Source organism: Pantherophis guttatus, chromosome 4 (assembly GCF_059756535.1).
Source record: "Pantherophis guttatus breed Tessera chromosome 4, ASM5975653v1, whole genome shotgun sequence".
Lineage (NCBI taxonomy): Eukaryota > Metazoa > Chordata > Lepidosauria > Squamata > Colubridae > Pantherophis > Pantherophis guttatus.
In genome coordinates, this window is record NC_142066.1 from 31,437,983 (window position 1) to 31,461,823 (window position 23,841).

General features: G+C 40.2%; 1 protein-coding gene across 2 annotated transcripts; it reads right to left on the reverse strand.

Annotated features, from left to right (window-relative positions):
* Window positions 1-19,934, reverse strand: CD37 (CD37 molecule). Of its 2 annotated transcripts, none has more exons than XM_034423296.3 (9): window positions 19,399-19,934; window positions 15,689-15,764; window positions 15,443-15,515; window positions 13,367-13,491; window positions 11,882-11,956; window positions 9,373-9,477; window positions 8,061-8,246; window positions 5,807-5,890; window positions 1-1,574 (listed from the first exon to the last, which is right to left on the reverse strand). In XM_034423296.3, the coding sequence occupies exons 2-9, from the start codon at window positions 15,752-15,754 to the stop codon at window positions 1,497-1,499; spliced, it is 792 nt and encodes a 263-aa protein (XP_034279187.1). In that variant the 5' UTR covers window positions 15,755-15,764; window positions 19,399-19,934; the 3' UTR covers window positions 1-1,496. The 2 variants fall into 2 exon arrangements, with proteins under 2 accessions (XP_034279187.1, XP_034279186.1); XM_034423295.3 differs by lacking the exon at window positions 1-1,574 and adding an exon at window positions 4,781-5,089 and having other exon boundaries at window positions 19,399-19,932.
* Window positions 19,935-23,841: the final 3,907 nt, after the last annotated feature.

The following is a 23,841-nucleotide window of genomic DNA, read 5'->3' on the forward strand; positions in this document are numbered from 1 at the left end:
TTTATGGATCATTTTTATTTACAAAATAGAAATTTTAAAAAGCCTAATTCTGCCAAGAACAAACCACAGTAAACTGAGAAAGGAGGTGAAAATTATATATGTACCGCATTCCACCTGCATCCTCTTCCTCAAAGTATTTCCCCCTCTATACTTCTGTTTTAAACATCGAAGCTGAATATATAAATACCACAAAAGAAGCAAAAAGAAAGAAAGTTTCTCATCTGCCCTGCACAGGGTTGTAAGTGTGCAAGGCACAACACAAAACCATATCCAATTTTTGGGGTTCAAAGATAAGGTATCCTCTTCGTTTACACCTGCTGGGGCAGTAAAGAGGCACCATTCAAAAATCCACAGAAGTGTTAATGGCTATCTCAATGTATTCCCAGTGCTGATAAGACCTCTTCATTCCAGACCAGGTATATCCTGCTTCTGAACTAGCTAGTGGGGTCATGAGCTCCAAAGGTTTGCGGATTCAGTGCTGTGGAACTTGTCATTCAACATTCCTTACCCAGTGGTAAAGCTGGGACAATTAGGAGCCACCAGTGAACAATATCAGATGGATTTCAGGTTCCTCATGCCTTTTATCCAACAAGAGGAAAAGGCTGGTGATGGAACAGTTTAGTCCAAACATAAGGGAGAAATGCAGCTTAACCGAGCCGTTTTCAACATAGGTTAATTCAACCAAATCAAGACAAGATTGCAGTATAAAAGACTAAATACTAAAGTACATGCCAGGAGTAGCATAAAACATACAACTTTTAGGTTTGGTTATATCTTACATATGGTTGAGAATGCTTGAAGTCTGGCTGAATAGATCATACCTCAATGGTAGCAGAAATGATACAAAAACTCTTGGTCCAATCAGGTGCATCAACACCACTGTTAATTCACAGCCTGAACTGTTGACTAAATAATATGTTGTGAATTTCACTTTTTTAAAAAAGTAAATTTTTTAGCTTTAGGTCTAAAACAGCTGTATCAAAGGATTTGGGGGCATTGTTGAATGTATAATATGTATATGCTTTTAACAAATAATTTTTCCCAGGTTGTATTTGACAGGTCTTAGCAATATAAGTGGTTTATGGTTAAATAGTTCTCCTCATGCAAAAGTAGATCAGGGCTTGTCTGTTAAAATCTGTGCATTCCCAGACAATGCAATATAAAAACATAGAACTCTATCTTATTGTAGGGATTTACTGTAAAGCCAAAAGCCGATACGGCTATAATTTTTGGAGGCCATCTAAGAGCTGAACTATCTTTAGCTAAGTGAAAGTAAAAACCTGTTTCATAGTACTGTGTTTTCTTATTGGTTGCTCTGATTCTTGAAAGTTTCATCTCAAGACTGGATCTATTAGGACAAGAAAGTTAGATACTAAACTTGCTGAACATAACCGCAGTATATACATAACCTACAATATACTGTTTTAAAATCCTGGTTGAATCCCTGAATAAGACACAATGTTCTTCGATGCCGTTTCCCCCAAAAGTTTCTTTGCCTAGGAATAACGAGCAAGCTTGTCATAGTTGGGGCCAATGGTTCTACACAGAAACATCGATACCATCATGAGGAAGAGCTATGGGGAAAAAGAGAGATTTTAGTAAAAGAAACAGCAATCACACATCTATCATAAGAAAAGCTAAACTCCATGTTTGGGATAGTTTGTAAAGCAACTTAAAAATAAGATTAAATAAGATTCTTAATTTGATCCCATGGCTTTCAAAAGTATTGGACTTCAACCTCCAGTATTTCTGCTTAAGATTTCTGGCCACTGGGAATCCAGTGCATTGGGAAGGTGGGATACTGGGATAGCCCCTTCACGACTTGTGGACTTCAATTCCCAGAATTCTTGAGCCAGCCAGAAGCTGAAGTCCACAGGTTGTAAGAAAGCCATCATTGCCCACTCTGCGCCTAGACCTAAGCCCTGAAATTACAACTCATGAATATAGTAGCTATCTCTGAATCCTTATTGAACCCAACCAGGTGTCTTTCATGTGTGCTGAATTACAATCCCCATTATCCTTGAAGCCCTTATCTAGGTGCTCCCCAGATACATGGATCAGCAATGGTCAGGCTGACTGTGGAATTCTTGAAATATAATCCACCATAGGGAAAGTAAATACACAAGATGGAAAGAAGCTACAGAGATCAGAATGGCTCATAGAATGTATCTTTCTGAAAGGAAGAAAGATGACTATCAATGATTAAAAAAGGGTGAATCTGCCCTGTAGCATCTTACAGTTTTGTTTTGTTTTGTTTTGTTTTGTTCTCTGCTATATTTGCCCTCTCCTTATCGGTGCTCAAGCAGCCCCTGTAGTTCTTGGGGCCCTTGGCATGATACTGTATGCTTCATTTTGGCCCTGGGGGAGCCAGCAAAACTTTTTTTGCAACAGCACAAGATGCAAGCAAGACATTAACCTGCAAAGGAGGAATGAGGTGGGGAAAACAAAGCATTGTGGGCATTGACACATTTGTACTAAAGGAACATTCAGGCCTGACAATGCCCTGGAATGAATTACCTTGCCAAAACTCCAGGTAGATCTCTCTGTGCAGCAAGTGTGTGAAATAATTTAAGTGATTATAAAAATGGAAAGAGGTTTGCAATAGTGGTGAATATCTGTAGTTCAGGGATAGGATGAGGGTGAAGGTTCGTTCTCCGAGCTTATGGGAGAACAATCTTAATCTCTACCCACACCGACACCAAACAGTACCAGTTCAATTGGAGCAACACAAAAATCGGCCATGCTACCACCTGCCACGCTCGTGAGTCCATCGAAGCCTGACATTCCACAAGCAATTCCATCAACAGACACATGGACCTACAAAACCTTCAGAATCCAGACCAACCACACAGCCAACCAGAGACAGCACTGACCCTCAACTAACCCATGCAAGCCCCCCCACCTCCAGCACCTCCCAATGACCCTGACCTGATGTAACCTCACCATCACAAGACCCATCAAAAGTCTCTCACTGATGACTCAAACCTAACCCATACAAGACCCTCACTTGACACACCCACACCTGACCCATTACAAGACCTACGCACCACAGAAAGCCCTTGTAAACAGAAGAACACTGACAATGGCATCTCCTAAACTCTGCAGAAGATGTTACCTAGTCTGGTAATGAAACGTTCAGAAACCAACCCACAAGCTTGGAGTACGAACCTTCACCCTCATGGAAAGAGGTTTCAGAAATGAGGAAGAATTAAGGAGTAGCACAAACATAACCCAGGGGCTCATGCATCACTTTGGGAAGCAAATCAACACTTCACCTTTTCAGACATGCCCAGACCTATGCTAAGAATAGGGTGTGTAGGAGTTGAGAAACACGGCAGGCATATCCATATATCAGCATATCAAAAGCACACTGGAACAGCTAGGTGTTTGGGCTGCAACCACAGGCAGGGCTTACCCCAAAAGGCCCCAAAAGCTCTTCTTGGATTGCATTCAATGTGCAGACAGGAGGAATAATGAAAGAAGCAGAATCCATTACGGGGACTTTGAAAAAGAACTGTAAGCATCTCTGATTTCTAAATATAGATCTGCATCAGAAAGTAGATTTAATTTCATGGGCTTTCCAAATCTATGTGATTCTCATTGGGGAATACCAGAAAAACACTTTGTTCCTCTTCTACGTCTTCCTTTAAAATCCAGGCCCTTAGGATATATGCCAATTCATTAAAAACTTTACAGAACAGCACAAACAGCTGTGTTTACTTTTCTTTAAAAAAATGGAAGTAACACAATCATTTGTAATCTTCCAAAGCAAACTACTTTTAACCTACACACACACATACACACAAAATCTATTGTCTTCCAGCCAATTCAGCCAGAAAAACAACAGATTCCCAGAAATGTAATTGCCACATATGCTCATAGAGAAAGCTATTTGTTGCCTCCTCTACTTGTGTTGGACTACATTGGCTATCATCTTCAACAACCATTGTTTGTGCTGGTTTGGGATGATAGGAATTGTTATCTCTTGCATTGTTTGTGCGAGAGTTCAAGGCAGCACCACACAGGGTCTCCTTTTATGTTAACGAATAACCGTTCTCTAAGTTTGGCCCAACATTAGCCAATAAACTACACAGTTGGAATATCTACAGCACCTAAGACTTCTATACTGCTTCATGGTGCTTTACAGCCCTCTCTCAGCAATTTACAGAGTCAACATATTGCCCCCAACAATCTGGGTCCTCATTTTACCAACCTCGGAAGGATAGAAAGGTGACTCATCCTTGAGCCGGTCAGGATCGAACCCTGGCAGTCAGCAGAATTAGCCTGCAATACTACATTCTAACCAGTGCGTCACCACAGCTCCCAAGTCTTTCTGACCTAAATCATACTTCTAAAATTACTACACTATTCTGCATTATAATCCAGCAAATTTGAAGAACGCCAGATGGAAGAAACTGCCTAGGTCAGGGATGTCAAACTGGATTTCTTGGAGGGCCAGATCAGCACTGTAGTTCTCTTCTGTGGACCGGCTTAAGGGGGGGGGGGAGACGGGGCGGACGCCTCCTGCAGCACCCTAACAGCCAAAACATGGCATGGGGGAGGTGTGTGTGTGGAGTCTCCTCCACACCATGTTTTGGCTGCTAGAGGCACAGTGGGCCGATCCTTTGCTATTTTCAGGCCAGATCTGCGGGCCAAATTTAAACACCCCGCAGGCCGGATCCAGTCTTTAGGCCTTGAGTTTGACACCCCTGGCCTAGGTGAATTCACAAGGATTCATATGGGATCTCTCAGTGGCCCAAGTCTTGCTAGCATCTTCCTTGCAAATAGACAAGCATGGCACCATGGCATTTAGGGATGACAGCAACTTTTCTGGCCAATGCTTCCACCCAAGAAAAATCAGCATTCCCTGCACTGCACTCATGAATCACACAGGTCACAGGACATGCACAGAGAAGAAATAACACATCCTTCCCAACACAGGAAGACACAAATAACAAGGCATGGCAGAAAGCTGGAAACATCTATGCACTCCCTTTAGCCACCTGTTAGGGATCTCCTGGGAGCCACCACTATGCAGGTCCTTGTGTTCTAATGCAGTGACCAGCAACATGCACATCAGCTGCAGTAACTACAAGAAAGATCCAGGATGGAGAAATAAAGACCTCAATTTTTTATCACGTAATGCACTCACAATCAAGCACATATAAACATTTCTGTTGTCTACCAGCAATGCCTACTGCTCCAAATGAGTAGACTGGTAGGGACAACACTGGGCAATACATGATTTGAATAATAGCACTGACAGCAGAAATATAATGGCATTTTAGCCGGGCAGAAGCAAACTAGGTTTGGATCATTCCATCATCAAACAGCAAACTAGCTAAGGAGCTATGACCATTGGACACTTTTAAAAAATTAGATCTCAAAATCTAATTGTTTGCAATTGAAGATGGTTTTATGTTTGCTTGTTTAAAAATAAAAAAATCTTTTCAAAAAAAAATTAGATCTCAAAACACTCAAAACTGAATGCAGTATCAAATACTTAAAATATTTAGCTTAATATTCCGGAGGGCTGTATGGGAGTTTCTGTGTACAAGACCCAACTGTACTTCAGTGCTACATGCCTTGATATAATTGGGATTGATTGGAAAAAAGATTGTGATTATTACAAAATGTCTTTGGACAGTCCTGAAAATAAATGCCATGCAAGGTTGGTATAAACTTGAATGATTTTGTAATGATTTTGGGAGGTCTCCAAACCTATCAATATTTGCCCCTCCCTGTATTATTTCAGCACCATTGGTAGAAATGTAGCTATACCCAGTTGTCATTCAGGAGCGCTTACCTCTAGGAGAGCAATCCCAAGGCAGATCCCTACAATACTGATGATGTTGTTGTTCAGCCAGGTTTGGACACTGTCCTTGCAGCCCTAAAAATGGACAAAGGTAGATTAAAAAGGAGCATCAAATGGAATTCCAAGGACAATCCTTGTCACATCAATTATAAGGAACATCTCACTCGCTCCCACATTGCAGCCCATCAGATATAGCCAAAAACTCACTCCAAAAATAAGAAAAGAACCCTCCCCCTTTGTTTTCTGCACTCTGGCCCTACCCTTGCCTTTTCTAGTCCTTTCCTTTTAGAACCTGGTTTACTAATGCTCAGAAACATCCATGGCACCGTCCTTCTCCATATCAGGAAGTGTTGAGTCCCACAAATTACTTTTGCAATGTATGAATACCTATTTCCTTTCATCACTCCCACACCGACTGGCAGTTCATTTTACGGACTCAGCAGAAAGAGGCTGAAATTAATACCTCTATGGCTAAGGGCCTACATATTTAGAAGACCAACTTGCCCCAGTAGTTTGTGTCCATCCAAACAGATTGAGGGGAGATTCACTCCAAGCCCTTTCCCTTAAAGAGGTTGTTTACAAAGTCCAAGATGCAGAGTGCTCTCTGTTGCAGCCATTCTTCTTTGGAATAACCTAACCCCGAGATCTAATTAGCCCTATCCTGTTATGGGTTAGGGGAGCTGTAAGACTTGGCTTTCATTATAAGCTAGAACCCCCATTCTGGGTTGTGTCTAGATGCTTTGTTCTCAGTAGTCTTTTGTTTTTTAAAAAAATAACGTTATTATAATCACGTGCAACTGCCTCTCATTTTATTATACCATTTTTGTAAACAGAAATGCATGCTACTCAGAAATAAATACTTCCATCAAAAGGATATACCAATTGTGGCCCCCAAAATAGTATGTAATCCTCTTCTGTACAATTGCTTTTTGTAAATAGGTTAATGATTGGAAAAAGTAAGACAAGGCACAATGGCACAGTGATGTGGAAATCAATGCATGAAAAAAAGTGGATAGGACAAAAGAAAAAAATCTTTTTTTCCTTCTGAACGTTCCCATTTTATGCTACAATCAAATCAATCACCTGGCCCAATGATAGTGATTTGGCCTTGTATTGTCTAGGGGATGGCTCCTCATACACTACCTCTCAGGTCTCAAAATTTTTTCTAAGAGCCATAACCATTAGAGGAGAGCGCTGTGGTCCCTCTCAGCCGGGGCTTCCGGTGGCCGGCTGTTCGTGATGTTCTTTTCCCTATGTTTTTCTGTAGCTATGCTTGCATTTTGGTCTGTGACCGTAAATAAATTTATTATTATAAATCAATCACCTGCCTAGAAAGTGCCAAATTGGGCAAAAGCTGTTATGATGTTCCAGAAATTACTAAAAACCTGGATGTTCATCAGGGCCTTGGGAGAGGATGGTTGGAAGCATCTTTTAATTATTTAGTTTAGTTTTGTTCTTCTTGCTTGCCATGTTTTCTATGTTTATTTGTAAACAAGTCAGTTGACAAGGAGTTCGGCAATCTCAAAATTGGAATCAATCAATCAATATGAACTCCTCTTTTCTGGTCGAGGGCCCTAGAAGAACTATTACAATTTCCCTCAATTTGGCATCTCCTAAAATGGAATAAGTTGTTCCATATATGCTTTCCTTCCTATGTATTTCTTTTTTTATTTTACAAAAATCTGCCATACCCAATTGTCTCTTAAGTCAGTGGCCCCCAACTTTTTGGGCACCAGGGACCGCTTCCATGGAGAGAGTTTTTTCCATGGACCTGAGAGGTCGTGGTTTCGCATGGTACCTGAATCCCACAGATGGGGCTTCGCTTGTTTGCATGACCCAGTTTCCGGCATGCCATGACCCAGTGCTGGTCCATGGACCAGGGGTTGGGGACCAATGTCTTCTCTTTCCAGAAATTAAACTGGAGAACGAACATGACAAACTTAATATTTTGTGGACCAATTCTCCCTCTTCCCAATGAGCAGGAACTGGCAATCTTTTCAGACACTGTCATACAATCGCTTGTATGCCTCCCTGCCCACTTTTAAACAATTGCCTAAACATTTTGGATACAAATATCGGTGGGCATAGAGAATGCTGGCATTTGACTTTTTTCCCTTGCAGGATTTGGGTCAAGTTTTTAAAAACTGTTTTATGACAACAGAGATATACAACTATCATCAGAAGTACCCAAAGGAGCTGGACTGCACTGTGCACGCACCCCCAGAACAATGTGTGGGCTACTCACTCTATTGTTGATTGGCAACTGTGCCTCTGCTTGGCAAAACAAGGCTGGCTTGGCAGTTGTTCTGTTGCTGGCTGAGTGCAAAGCAGAAGTGTTACGACAGGAGCAGGGGTACTCTTTATCTGAGGCATTTTTGACTCTGCTGTTTTCCATCCAGTCTGCCCAGCCTGTCCAGCCGCAGCATTGGAACTAAGAACAAATGAAGGGATTGAAGACAGTGAGAAAGAGAAGATAGTTGGAGAGACAAAACTTTCCTGTCTGCATATTGGAATCGTCCATTTTAAGAAAGTCATTGCTTTTAATCCTGCAACAGAAAAAAACCACTAGAGGAAAAGATCCAGTACAAATTATCACAACTTCGCTGAAACTAAGCAGGTATGAGCATGATCCATGCCTAAATGGGACACTCCATAAAATCTCTTATCCAATGTTTCCCAACCTTGACAATTTGTGTGGAGTTCAATTCCCAGAACTCTTAAATGATAAGACACGCTCACTGGGGCATTCTGGGAGTTGAAGTCCACAGATCTTTAAGTTGCCAAGGTTGAGAACAACTGCTCTTATCTATGCCAATCTGAGCTCCAATATGGAGGAAAAGCAGGCTGTTTAGCAATAGCACCAGTGGTGGGTTGCCCCCGGTTTGGTCCGGTTCTTGCGAACCGGTAGCAAAACCAGGGGCAGACTCTGCTCATTCACCCAGATGTTGTCATAGACCATCTGCGCATGTGCGGAAGCTTCTGCGATCCCAGTAGTAAAGGTAAGTAGAACCCACCCCTGAATACCTCTTAGACTTATCTACCACTTCACAGTGCTTTACAGCCCTCTCTAAACAGTTTACAAAGTCAGCATATTGCCCCCAAAAGTCTGGGTCCTCATTTTACTGACCTCAGCAATATGTAAGCTGAGTCAACCTTGAACCAGAGGATTGAACTGCAATACTACATTTTAACCATTGTGCCACCACAGCACTGCATATATATGCAATGAATAATAGTAAATATGGCATCATAGCCATACCTGATGAACGAACTAAGTTCAGTTGTTAGGTCAACTCTATGGCTGTACTCATCCAACATGGCTTTAATCATGTCAATCAACCAGAATTTTTAGGATTCATATATCCTGACTTTCAAGCCATAAAACTAGGCCCAACCCATACACTAGGCCAAATCTGAACAAACCATCTTATGGCTTAGCACATTATATGAGCCTCTCTGTGAAATGCCAAATATTCCCCCAAAGAATCGCATCAATGGAACTAAAGGATGTAAAACTACCATTATTGCTAGAATGTCCTAACAAGAAGATAGTTTACCTGCTCCTGCACAAAATCCCAGCTGTCACCTTGATCTGAAAGGGATGAATTCGTTCCATAGCTTGCAATGATGGTTTTTACATGTCCAGCCACTGTTGAACTGATCTGCATGTGAGAGAAATAGCAATCTTAGGTAGGCTCTTTATATTATATAAAAAAACAAAGGTGCGTCTATCACTGACAGATCAGCACCCTGTTTTTCCTGGAGTCCTCCCAGGTGCAGAAGAGGAGACAATTCTTCATTCATAGATAGAGGTTAGTTCAAACCAGGGGTGAAATCCAGCAGGTTCTGACAGGTTCTGGAGAACCGGCAGCGGAAATTTTGAGTAGTTCGGAGAACTGGTAAATACCACCTCTGACTGGCCCAACAGTGAGGAGGGAATGGAGATTTTGCAATATCCTTCCCCCAGTAGTGGAGAGGGAAGGGGATTTTGCAGTATCCTTCCCCTGGAGTGGGGAGGGAATGGAGATTTTGCAGTATCCTTCCCCTGCCACACCCACCAAGCCACACCACGCCCACCAAGCCACACCCACAGAACCAGCAGTAAAAAAAATTGGATTTCACCACTGCTTCAAACACAATAAATCAAGTACCCACTTCTTTGAAAAACCCAATTAGGAATAAAAACTGGATTATATTTACAGGTGGTCTTCAACTTACTATCACATCGGAGCCCAAAATTTCTGTGGCTAAATGAGACATTTATTAAATGAGTTGTGTTCCATTTTACAACTTTTCTTGCCATAGCAGTTAAGTGAATCACTGCAGATGTTAAGTTAGCAACACCGTTGTTAAGTGAATGTAGTTTCCCCATTGACTTTGCTTGTTAGAAGGTCGCAAAAGGGGATCACAGGATCCCGGGACCCTATAACCACCAAAAATATGAGTCAATTGCCAAGTATCTAAATTTTCATCATAAAACCATGGGGGATACTGCAATGGTCATGTGAAAAACAGTCATAAGTCCCTTTGTTCAGTGCTGTTGTAACTTTGAATGGTCACTAAATGAACTGCAGGAAGTTGAGGACTACCTATATTTGGAGTAGAATGGGAGGTTCTGCCCAAACTCTTTGGACAAAAGAGTTCAAACCGAACAGGACGCAAGGTTTATTTTCTTTTCCCAGAGAATCCAGCAGTGGAGAGCAGTGATGACAGCAACTACAAAGCCAAATCTTTTCCACCTTCTCAACAGGCCCTACAGAGTTGCTGATCACCCGGCCCTTCCAGAAAGCGAGCTAGTTCTCTTACTCATTGCATCATGCAAGACTTTAACCCCAAGCCTTAATTATTTTTGTTAAGGCACCAAACCAATTATTAATGGCATCAACGTACAGTATGCATGCCTGTGAAAGGAGTTTAAAGAACCCAAAGCCTGCACAAAGGACGGGAGAGGGATACTGCTAACTTTGGCTAAACTACAGCATACAGCATGGCAAAAAAAAAAAAGTATTCATAATTTTTACAAACATCACACTTACTCCTGGACAAGATCTACATATCTTTTCTCTCATTCTTTTATATAGCCTGCCATACATCTTCTCTTATGTCCCCACCCCTCATCTGTGAGTCACAAGCATTAAGGATAGAGAAATGATGGGTCTAAATTGACTCTTCTATTTCACCAGCCATAATCATTTCTCCCCCACCCCAGGTTGTTGGGGGTTTTTTTTGGTGGGGGGAGTTCTGGGAAGAGGAAGAGAGAAAGAGAAAAATGAAAAATAAAAAGAGAAAGGATTTGGTCTAGATCATGGGTGTCAAACTCATGCCGTCATGTGATGTTTCGCAATTCCCCCCCCCCCCGCTTTGTGGAGCTGGGATGGGCGTGGCCTGTGCGTGACGCATCCAGCCCGCAGGCCACCAGTTTGACACCTCTGGTCTAGATGGTGCAAGATGGTGGAACACAATATTCTGTTTCACATCACATTGCAGGACTATATCATTTTCCCCCCCACAGAAATTAATGGAAAACAAGGATATGTAAGTAGGGAGCTAGACTAGAAATGCCTTTCTCTCCAGATGCTTTTTTACAAATCTCTTCTGCCCAGCAAACCTTGTTTGTTTGTTTGTTTGTTTGTTTGTTTGTTTGTTTGTTTAGTTGGGACTTAACATCTAGAGCAACAGTCCCCAACTTCTCTGGGTTTACAGACCGGTGATTGCGGGGGGGGCATGGGGGAAGAGGGGATGGTTCTGGACACGCACTCACCGCTTACACGACCCCATTTTGAATAGGCCGTAGCCTGGGGATTGGGGACCCCTGATCTAGAGGACATTAGATTCCCTTGCATATGTCGACCATTGTTTATGCCGAGAACCATTCAGAAATCAAGAGGCATACTCTTGGGGAAGGCTGTTACTCAATATGTAAACCAGATCAAAGACTAGCAATAAAATAAAAAAAGAAGGGAATGAGAAGTGGGGGGAAAGTTCTCCAGATAGAAAGAGGCATAGTTCAAACAGGATTATGGTGATCATCTTATGAGAAATCTTCTGATTTATTACACTGCTTACCGTGTTGCTGTGTGTTTGTATCAAGATTGCAATGGTGACTTGACCAAGAAACAGGAGCAGTAGGAAGGCAAAGTACTATTGATGGAGACAGAAAAAGCCAGCAAAATCAGTCAACATCACCATGGCATCATTCCTTCCTTCCTTCCTTCCTTCCTTCCTTCCTTCCTTCCTTCCTTCCTTCCTTCCTTCCTTCCTTCCCTCCTTCCTTCCTTCCTTAGCCATTCATTTCACGTGAACATTTCTTCAAGATTCTTACAAACAAGCATGCTAAATTTATTTTTAATCTGCATTCTTACCTATACTTGGTAAATATTATTAAAATACAGACACATGCTGTATGAGACCTCCAAGTAATCAATATTAAAAAAAGCTACCAGTCATCATTAAAAACTGAGAACCACTGCCATAAACATTGCAGACACCTGCAGCTAAATCATACAATACCAAATATATAACTACAAAGGGAAAATACGACAGAGCATAATTACCTTTCTGCATTTCCCACTACAAAAGTCTCTTGGGAAATTACCACATCATGCACTATACAGGTTCTCCTTCCTTTTTTCTGTTGCATTATTAAAAAGTACACAACCAGATTTCTACCTGTGTCTTGAGGGATCACCTGAGCCATTAATTAACTAGAATGCTGCACCATCATTTTATCAGTATAATATATCAGTGTAATATTAAAGATGAAATATCCACATATAGTGTTCATGAATTCTCTCTGTAATTGAATGGCATGTAAGTGTCATCATAATTATACCTACCCTCCAAATAAATTTATATCAGCTTTTTCAGTTGTTTTATACAATAATGATTCCAATAGAATAGAATTTTTGTAGCTCGGGGTTGAACGTGGGGTCCTGGTTGTTCTCTGATCTTGGTGGTTTTCTTGCAGACCTTTCATTACCAAACTAGGTAACATCATCAGTATTAGTCATTGATGAAGTTACTTCGTTTGGTAATGAAATATTTGTAAGAAAACAACCATGCTCAGAGAGCACCACGGACCCCATAGTAATTATTCTTCTCAATTTTTCAATTGCATGGAATTCTTTACTTTCATGTTGCTACATTGTCTTAGCCTGTAGATCCAATTTCCAGAGAAATCCCAGTTTTCAGAATTGTGCTTTAATCCAGGAGTTGCAACCTTTTCCCACTTAAACTCTGTCCCACACATCTGCATCATATGGTTAAAATATTCTTCTCAAATTGCCCACCCAATTTCTTAGAACTTAAATGTTTCATCCCAAAACATCAGGTTATTGTCTTCCTGAAAAGATCACCAAAATCTTTCAAAACCCGTTCCATTCGGTGAAGTGTTTATAATGCATTAAAAAAAATTTTTTTTAATTTAGGGGAAGAATCATTTTGGATACAGGAGCAACATGATGTTCCCACCTGACTGAACCCAATAAATGTTATTTCCCTTTCTCAGAGAGTAACAGAATCGAGGCCCACTGCTTCTATGTGGCTACTTACCAGTCCTAGCATACACTTGATTTCCTTGAGAGAGCCCAAGCATCCAAGAAATCCTAAAAACATTGTTAGGATGCCCGCACCAGAGAAAACATAAGACCATATCTTGAGAGCATAATATGAGGACCCTGCGAAGGAAGAAACAAACAGATCAGAACAATCAAGAACTGAAATAGTACAAATGATAGAAAAGAAATTCATAATAATAATAAGCAGCCTCTATTCCTCAACTGACAGAAATGTTTGGAAGAACCAAGCCTGATTCACTGGCCTATGTCCAAAGAAGTATAAGTCTTTTGAAAGAGAGCTACGGGTGACTTACAACCATTCATTTAGTAACCGTTCAACACCAAAATGGCACGGAAAATATGATTTATGACTGGTCCTTGCACTTAAAACTGCTGCAGTGTTGCCAGTGTCATGTGATTGGTGCTGGACAACTGGCATGTATTTACTACTGTTGCACCATCCTGCTACTTATGACAAGCAAAGTTAATGGGGAAACTGGCAGGGATGGTCAGAAATGGAGATCACACATCTCACTTAACAAACATGATAGTTAATGGAAAAAGATTTGGAAAAATTTGTTGGAACTTTGATGTTATATATGTTGACAACAGCAAGATTACTTTAGGCACAGAAATGGAAGGGCGCTTTGATCCTCACAATGGATGAATGGCTGCAAAAATCGATGGGAGTTAACAGAGATGGTTAAACTGACTGCTTTCATTAAAGAAAAAAACACAATTATTTTTGTTTCTAGATGGAAACCGCTTCTGGGTTTTGTGCTTGAGGTGGGAAAAAAATGAAAATTTGATTTTGGGTTTTACCAATTAGATAGATTTGTTGTTATAGAAATGGTTGGTTTATATTATTACCATATGTAAAAGTAAAAAGTTGAGGTTTGATGCTAGTAACTTATTTTACTGCACCAAAGGGAGTTAGAAGTCAACACCTTTTCTTTCTTCTTTCCCCTTTCCCCAAACTTTTCCCTTTCCTTCTCCCTCCCCTATTTTACTTCCTTTGTATTTTTGTATTTTGTATGATAAACTAATTTAAAAAAACCCCCCAAGGATGATAATTCGCTTAATGATGATGGCAAAAGAGGTCGTAAAGATGTGGTCACATGACTGCACCACTTAACAATGAGTTTTTCCAGCCCCAATTATGATCCTAAATTCTCTACAGTACTTAGAAAAGGAAGCCCCTCTCTAAGGGAGATGGGACAGTTAAGAAGCATGAAATATAAATAAGTAAATAAAGATGAAGGATTTGACAGTGCAATGTTATTTGGGAAGCAAAGGGTGTGGCCTTTATGAAGGCCTGTTTTCAGCTCCCCCTTAGTCCAAGGCTCTCATAGAGTCTGGAGGGTGGGGTACAATACTAAGTGGAAGAACAGATTTACTGGATGATATATTGTACAAAACCATGTTTTCTTTTGTTTAATTTTGGTTTAGCCCAGGGGTCTGCAACCTGTGGCTCTGGAGACGCATGTGGCTCTTTTATCTCTCTGCTGCGGCTCCCTGTCACTCAAAATATGCGTCACAACCGCCAACGTGTGACACTCGCCGGCACGTGATTTATTGAGCTTTTTGACCCATCTTTTTTTTTTCGGAGTTCAAAATGTTTTTGTTGCATGCAGAAATACAAATTTGTTTTCTCTGTAGCCATTCATTGATTTATTTCATAAATGCAACACATTATCGTTTTTTCATACATAGCATAAAGGTAAAAAACAATATATGGAGTGTTATCTTCATTTAAGATGTCAAAAGGGTTTTATGGCTCCCGGTGTTTTCTTTTCTGGGGGAAACAGGTCCAGATGGCTCTTTGAGTATTTAAGGTTGCCGAGCCCTGGTTTAACCTGATGCATGAATGTAGCCACTATAGTTTGTAAATCTAATAGTTAACTACTTAACTACTTAATAGTTTCTATTAAGTGACAACTAGGCTCTCGTGGTTTGCATAATTTTTAAAAATGGAAAAAGATGTCCTAAGAGCAAAAAAGTTTAGAAACATTAGTTTAGCACGTGGTTCAAATTCAATTATGTAAAGTCGGAATAAGCCCCTGCAACTTACCAAGTGTAAAAGCAAAATTATTTTGATCAAAAAGTATCCATAAGCCAAAGCTGAAGACCAGACTTCCAAGAATCTGAAGAAAGGGAAAAAAGATTTTTGATTTGTTTTGTTTTTTTAAAGTATACATCTATGTACAGTAGCCATTCTTTCCTCTTTTCCCACCTTGCATAAACACAGCTTCATGAACTATCTACAAATAATAATTCTATAGCTGGCTATCCAACTGGCCCCCAGCCATATACTCACAAAAAAGAAAAGGTTGAAGAGAAAGAGGAAGTATTTTGTAACACTGAGACATCCTTTGTGAGACATTATCTTCTTCCTGTTGGAAGGAAAAAAACATGGTGTTTTATTCTACTTCTGCCATTCCCCTTCCAGGCCCCAACTACATCAATATAGGTGATATCCAGACCATCTCCTGAGAGACTTTATTTTTTTAAAAAATGAAATATTCTAAAAATGAAAGCCTAGTCTTTACAGATAGTCCTTGACTTATGACCACAATTGAGCCCAAAATTTATGTTGCTAGGTGAAATAGTTGTTACATTAATTTTGCCCTATTTTACAATCTTTCTTGTCACAGTTAAGTGAATCACTGCAATTTGTTAAGTGAATTTGGCTTCCCCATTGTGTTTGCTTGTCAGTAGGTCACAAAAGGTGATCAGATAACCTCAGGACACTGCAACCGTCATAAATAGGAGTCAGTTGCCAAACAGCTGAATTTTGATCACATGACCATGAGGATGCTGCAAGAGTCATAGTGTGAAAAACAGTCATAAGTCACTTTTTTCAGTGCCATTGTAACTTTGAATGGTCACTAAATGAACTGTTGTAAGTAGGGGACTTCCTCAAAATTTGCAGAATGAGGTCACAGCAATGACCCACTTGGTTCCAGAAAACTAGAAACTATTCCAGGATTCCAGAAATTATTTGAAAAAGGTAGGAAAACATTATTCACTGACAAGGAAGTTTGTTGATAATAACAATGACAGCTGCCAGCTGTTTCCAAATGATTAACAGGCCCCACCCTTAAGTTAAATTTTGAAGTTTTTTTTAAGGAGATATTGCAGCTGTATCTCTGAATACAGCTTAAGGTGCAGCAATAACAGAACATGGCTGTACATGAATATTTTTCAAATTTGGCAACTTTAAGCTGTCTGGACTTTTAACTCCATCTTAAAATTGCCAGATTTAAGAAATACTGAGGTATATCAAATTGCTCCTGCATATGTTGTTTTTCCTTCTTCCAATCACCCCAGTATAGAAGGAGTGCTAGATGGTCAGGAGCATCCAGAGAGTTGGTCAATATCAGCCAAAAGGGTAACAGCAACAGATCAAAACCCACCCCCTTTTTATATATATTGTTCACGTGATAGATATAAAAAAGAGGAAAAGCGATTACTTTTTGACACAAAAACACATTCTGAGGATGACCCTGAAAATTCATCAGAACTGAAACATGAGGCATTGCTCAACATCTGAATAAAGTCATTTCACAGGTATTAAATTATATTTAGAGACATGTCACAGCAATCCCCAACCCGATATCTTCCAAGCTTGTTGAATTTCAACTCTCATAATTTTCCATTTTACAGGGACTCCTCGACTTATGACAATTGAGCCCAAAATTTATGTTGCTAAGTGAAAAATTTGTTAAGTGAGTTTTGCCCCATTTTATGACATTTCTTGTCACAGTTGTTAACTGAATCACTGCAGATGTTAAATTAGGTTGTTAAGTGAATCTGGCTTCCCCATTGATTTTGCTTGTCAAAAAGTTTGCAAAAGGGAATCATGTGACCCTGGAAAACTGCAACTGTCATAAATATGAACCAATTGCCAAGCATTTGAATTTTGATCATGTGACCATGGAGATGCTGCAACAATCATAAGTGTGAAAAATGGTCACAAGTCACATTTTTCAATGCCTTGTAATTTTGAATGGTCACTATAGGAACTGTTGTAAATCGAGGACTACTTGTATTAATTTATTAATAAAGTTTAATCCACTTTTTTTCAAGGCTGAAGATTTTACTTTCTTCTCCACTTTTTCCCTTCTGACATATTAGTATGGTATCCAAGTGATGAAAGCTAGCCTAGAAATGTTCTTGTAATTATACTGTACGGATCTTCCTGTGTTCATCAACAGGATTCTATACAATAAATAACAAAACCAAACTCTTTAATATGTTTGCACATGGATGTGCAAAAGCATAAGGAGGGGAAAATATCAGAAGATTGCAGAACTCCATGGTCTATTCAAATAACAAACCAAAAAAGAAACTAAGCATACTTTATTTTTAAAAAAATTGGGAGAAATAAATACAAACCAAATCAATGAGAACTGAGCATATTGAGAGTCCACAATATGGGGATGATGGGGAGGTAGGAAAAACTGGATGGGGGGTTGCTGAAGTAACATCAGGAGAATGCTATTACTCTCATGCCCAGAATTTAAGCTTTAGAAAACAGGTAGATAAAAACCACATGTAGACAAGATATGGTACTTCAGAAAATCAGGGGGACTTTCATTGTAATTTCCTCATAGATTATATTTTCCTACTACTGAAAAAGTTTCATAAGACATTTCAGAACGAAGCAGAAGAGGAAGTGCTATGTTTCAGAGTTAGTGTGTCACAGATTCTCCGAAAGATAGACTCACTTCCTGGGGTACTGATGTAAGTGATTCTAACCCCCTCCTTCACACAAACTGATGAGGTGCCATTTTAGCTTCCTTGCTGATACACATCTGTCGGATGAGCTAAGTAACAGACTTCATACATTTATTCTCATGCAAGTTGCGCATTTCACAGACTATCCCCATTTTAAGATAGCCAATTACACTATTAAATTGTTATTTCCCTTTTTCCGCACATTTCTCCCAAAAGATATGGAATAGATATATAGTATTCAGTTCTGCTGCAGATCCGCTTATGTCTTTGCATGTGTTCACCACAATTATTTCTGTGTACAGTACTTATACCCTTCATTTTCTAATGTAAAATTGAAGACAACCCATACTTAGATTCATGGACCTGTCTCTTTGAAAACATGAGGTGGTCTTTTGCCCCACTCGTTCACACCCTAATTCACATAAAACATTTCAGATGATGCTGTTCATTATGCATGTGGTGTCTCTGCAGTTGGTGCCACTTACATAACTCCACATAATTATATTAAGTAGCACCAGAGATTGTGTGTGCAAGCTTGCTGTCCTACATGCATGTTTAGAAGCAGCATTTGGACTTTCACACACTAGTTTTCACTTTCTTGCAAGCCAACTTACTCGGTACTATTCAAGGACATTTTTCTCTGGGCTGTCCAAATGCACAAGTACACTAACACAGCTAAGATGCCTTTTTTCCAGTTTTGTGTGGTCTCATATTCTCAATCAGTGGAGCACTTTCTTTCCTGTTCCCATCTTACTCATTCTAAAAACAATTCACACAACCACCTTTAAACCACTCAACAACGGCATTCATCTGCCCACCACTCACCTCCAGTTTCATGTAACCCTCTACAATAGCTTCTCCTCCATGATGCCCAAACATAATAGACTGTGTAATTTAACTAACTGAAAGGTCTTAGGCTTGGAAAGGCAGATTTATTTTATTTAGCTAGTATTAAACCAGCATGAATCTATATCCTGGTCTCAAAGATCTCACTAACTCTCCAGTCCTTAAGCTCAACACTCCAAGGACCCTCTTTCAGCCCTGGCCTACTAAACTCATCACCCACACATATACATTGCATTTCCATCCAAACTCAGACCATGGATATGCATTCCTCATAAGGTGATTCACTCCTTTGTAATCAATAGAGACATATGGAGGGTGGGGTGGGAAATCAGTACTTCCTAGACCAGTTCTCCAACAATCTTCCCCCCATGCCCTTCTCACCTAACCTAGATCATAACAGCTTTCTCCTTCCCTACAACCCTCTCGCTCATTTGAACCTACCTTATCAGCCAAACAGGCTTCGCCTCCCGCTTCTGCTACTACTTGTACTATCAGAGTACAAATCGTCTTTTTTTTCTCCTTTTTGTCTTCTGATGAGCTAGTTCCAAACTTCATCCATCCCTGCCTCCCTCCCCCCAGGGCGCCCCCTCCTTCTCTCGTTTTTCATTGGTTGCGAGTAAAAGCAGGTAGGCGTGGCTCAAACATGAATAATTAATAGACTCCAAAGTTCCATCCGCAGCTTTGTAGTTTCCAGACGGTTTTCTCCGCCCCCGGATTTTTTTTTCCTGTGTAATTGTGAAGGGTTTTCCATTCATTACGGAAACAAAGTTGTTGAATTGGGGGGGGGGGGCAGGGGCCTGGGATGGTTTCATGACGTTCATTTCCTGCGCCTTCCACACCTGTGTTTAAAAAACTCCAAAAGAATATAATACTGTACACGCCCGGCTCCTAATGAGTAGTATGCTTTTAGTAAAGCAATAGAAATAAGATACTCGAGGGGGAATACCAATGAATTCTGTAGAATTTTCTCTCTGAGTGAAACTGATGTAAATATATGCGTCATTGAGAACGTTCGTCTTGATTACACTTCTCCATGGAAACTGCCAGTTTTTTAGCAGGAATCAGAATTTTGCCAGTAGGTTTGATAATTACAGAACAGATAGTCCTTGAGTTATGAGGACTGAGCCCCAAATTTATGTTGCTAAGCGAGGCATTCGTTAAGTGAGTTTTGCCCCATTTTATGACCTTTCTTGTCAGAGTTGTTAAGTGAATCGCTGCAGTTGTTAAGTGAGTAATATGGTTCTTAAGTGATTCTGGCTTCCCCATTGACTTTGCTTGTCAGAAGGTCGCAAAAGGGAATCGCATGACCCTGGGACACTGCAACGGTCATAAATATGAGTCAGTTTCCAACTGTGATTTGATCACATGACCATGGGGACCCTGAAATGGTCATAAGTGTGAAAAATGGTCATAAGTCTGGATTAATCATAAGTCTGGATGGGGAGAAACAGGCTCAAGCTCAACCTGTCCGAGACTGATTGGCTGTGGCTCCTGGCATCCCAATATAGTCAGTTGGTGCCATCTCTGACTATTGGGGGCGAGTCGTTGGCCCCCACGGAGAGGGCTCGCAACTTAGGTGTCCTCCTGGATGCACAGCTGTCCTTAGAAGAACATGTGACGGCCGTGGCCAGGGGGGCTTTTTATCAGGTTTGCCTGATCCGCCAGTTGCGTCCTTTTCTGGATCAGGACTCCCTACGCACAGTCACTCATGCCCTCGTCACTTCCCGCCTGGACTATTTTTTTTTTTTAAAGTTTTATTAACATAAACAAACATAAAACACAAATACATGTAAACACTTATATATTAACAAAGAGTCAATCGACTAACTTCTAGAAAACCTTCGCATCGGTGATTAATGTCCATTTAACCAATTTTCCTTAATCATACTATTTACAAATTCACTTGCTTATACCTTAATATATTCATTGAAGTTCAGCAGTATCTTTCTACAAACATATTAACCATTTATTTATACAATCCTACGGCTCATCTCATGTATCTATTTCTACAATTCTTGAGTTATGTTCTCCTAATGTCCTATGTTGTTGGCCCTATCCTTCTTTCTAACCATGTGTACCATTTTTGCCAAACTAAATAAAAGTCAGTGTTCTCTTTATCTTGGAGCTCTTTTGTGAGCCTATCCATCTCTGCGCATTCATTTATTTTTGTTATTATTTTTTCTTCTGTTGGTATTATCTCGGATTTCCAATTCTGAGCGTACACTATACGTGCCGCTGTCAATATGTGGATGGTAAGATATTTTATCTCCTTGGTACACTGTGGTGTAGTCATTCCAAATAGAAAGAATTCTGGTTTCATTTCTACACTTTGCCTCGTTGTTTCTTCGATTATTCTCTTAATCTCTTGCCAGTAGCGTTGTGCTTTCCTGCAAGACCACCAGAGATGGTAATATGTCCCCATTTGTGTCTTGCACTTCCAACACATTGGTGATGTGTTTGGAAACATTTTAGCCAAACGTGCCGGAGGGAGGTGCCATCTATAAAATATCTTGTATAAATTTTCTTTGTATGGAATCGACAGTGCCGCCTGGACTATTGTAATGCTCTCTACATGGGGCTCTCCTTGAAGAGCACCCGGAGGCTCCAACTGGTCAGAATGCGGCCGCGCGGGTGATTATGGGAACGTCATGGCGTTCCCATATAACACCTCTCCTGCGCGAGCTGCACTGGCTTCCGGTGGTCCTCCGGGTGCGATTCAAGGTATTGGTTACCACCTTCAGAGCACTTCATGGCTTAGGACCTGGGTATTTACAAGACCACCTTTTGCTACCAATAGCCTCCCACCAGCCAATTCGCTCCCACAGAGGGGCTCCTCTGGGTGCCGTTGGCCAAACAATGTCGGCTGGCGACCCCCAGAGGGAGAGCCTTCTCTGTGGGGGCTCCTGCCCTCTGGAACGAATTGCCCCCCGAGATGTGGAGGATTCCCGACTTACGCACCTTCCGCCGGGCCCTCAAGACGCTTTTATTCCAACAAGCCGGGCTGGCCTAATTTTTAAATTTTTAATCGTTAACTTTTAAATGTCCAAAACGAGTAGTTTTATTTTAATTAGATATGGGCCAAATTATTTAATATTTCTTAAATTGTTTTTTAAATTTTATATCTGTGTGTTTTATTTTGGCTGTACACTGACCTGAGTCCTTCTGGGAGAAGGGCGGTATATAAATTAAATTAATAAATTAATTAATAATAAATAAGTCACTTTTTTTCACTCATGTAAATTTGAATGGTTACTAAAGGAGCTTTTGTAAATTGAGGACTGCCTGTTCTTATTTTCAGAGCTAGGAGGCCTGGGATTGGTGGTTGTTGTTATTTGGCTTCTAGGTATAAACAGTAATCTGGGATTAATTGCTTTCTATAGAATTCTGGGAATTAAGGTGCAGACATTTTTAAAATGGCTGAGGATGAGAAACAACAAATTACAAGTAGTCCCCGACTTAAAATAATTCATTTAGTGACCATTCAAAATTAGAACAGCACTGAAAAAAGGACTGACAACCATTTTTCATACTTATGATCATTGCAGCATCCCCATGGTTACACAATCAAAATTTGGGTGCTTAGTAACTGACACATATGGTTGCAGTGACCCCCAGTTTTTTTCTTTCTTTTTATGTACACAGAGCATATGCACCAAAGGCAAATTCCTTGTGTGTCCAATCACACTTGGCCAATAAAAAAGTCTAAGTAATGTGAACCCCTTTTGCGACCCTCTGACAAGCAAAATCACTGGGAAAACCAGATTCACTTAACAACTGTGTTACTAACTTAACAATTTCAGTGATTCACTTAACAACATGGCAAGAAACGAGCCTGGATAGCTCAACAGACAGAAGCACTGTAATTTAACATCAGCTGTCTGCAATTAAAATAAGATCGAATCTCGCCAGGCTCAAGGTTGACTCAGCCTTCCATCCTTTCTAAGGTAGGTAAATTGAGGACCCAGTTGTGGGGGCAATAAGCTGACTTTATATAAATATACAAAAGTATGAAGGCTATTGCTTAACGCACTGTAAGCCGCCCTGAGTCTCCGGAGAAGGGCGGCATATAAATCAAATTAAAAAAAAAAAAGAAAGAAAGATCATAAAATAGGGCAAAATTCACTTAACATCTATCTTGTTTAGCAATAGAAATTTTGGGCTGAATTGTGGTTATAAGTTAAGGACTACCTGTATATTATCTAGCATTGTCTGTTTTCTCTAAACTACAATCCCCCATTGCAGATCGACTTCAAACTTACTTGATTCTTTCATATTTACTACTTCCTGTAACATCTTACATGGAAGCATAACTTGCATAATACACAAATACTGGCAGGAAACACTACAATCAATATAGAATTCACTTTCTTCCATCTTGTTTCTCCTTGCTTATGGAGTTCCCCAAGGTACTAAATTCCAAATAAGTAAACCCCATTTTAATTTGATACGTTGCCGGAATGCAGCCATTTTTCCACCTCCCTGGGGCAAATTTCAAATCATAAAAAAGTTCATCAGGCAGGAAGGATGATGTTCTGAAAACAGTAAAACCACATATCACGTGCGAAGGAAATGGTCTGCAAGACATATAGAGGCAAGAATGCTTACTGTCTGAGTTTATGCAATGTTCTGTGTTAAAATGGGATGGGGGTTTTGTGACAGTTAATTTTACATATGCAGCTCTGTGCAACCATGATATAATTAAGGTTCTGTGCTGTAGAAACCCAGGAAACTGAATTAATTCAGTAAATATATACAGTCTCTTTCATGTTCAATTCCTGGCTAATTTAGTGGAATGCTAGGTAGTTCTCTTGGCCAAGGCAAAGGCCATTTGCCATCTTGTTTCAAGTTGATTTTCTGACTTTTCAGCCAAGCATATAACCCTAG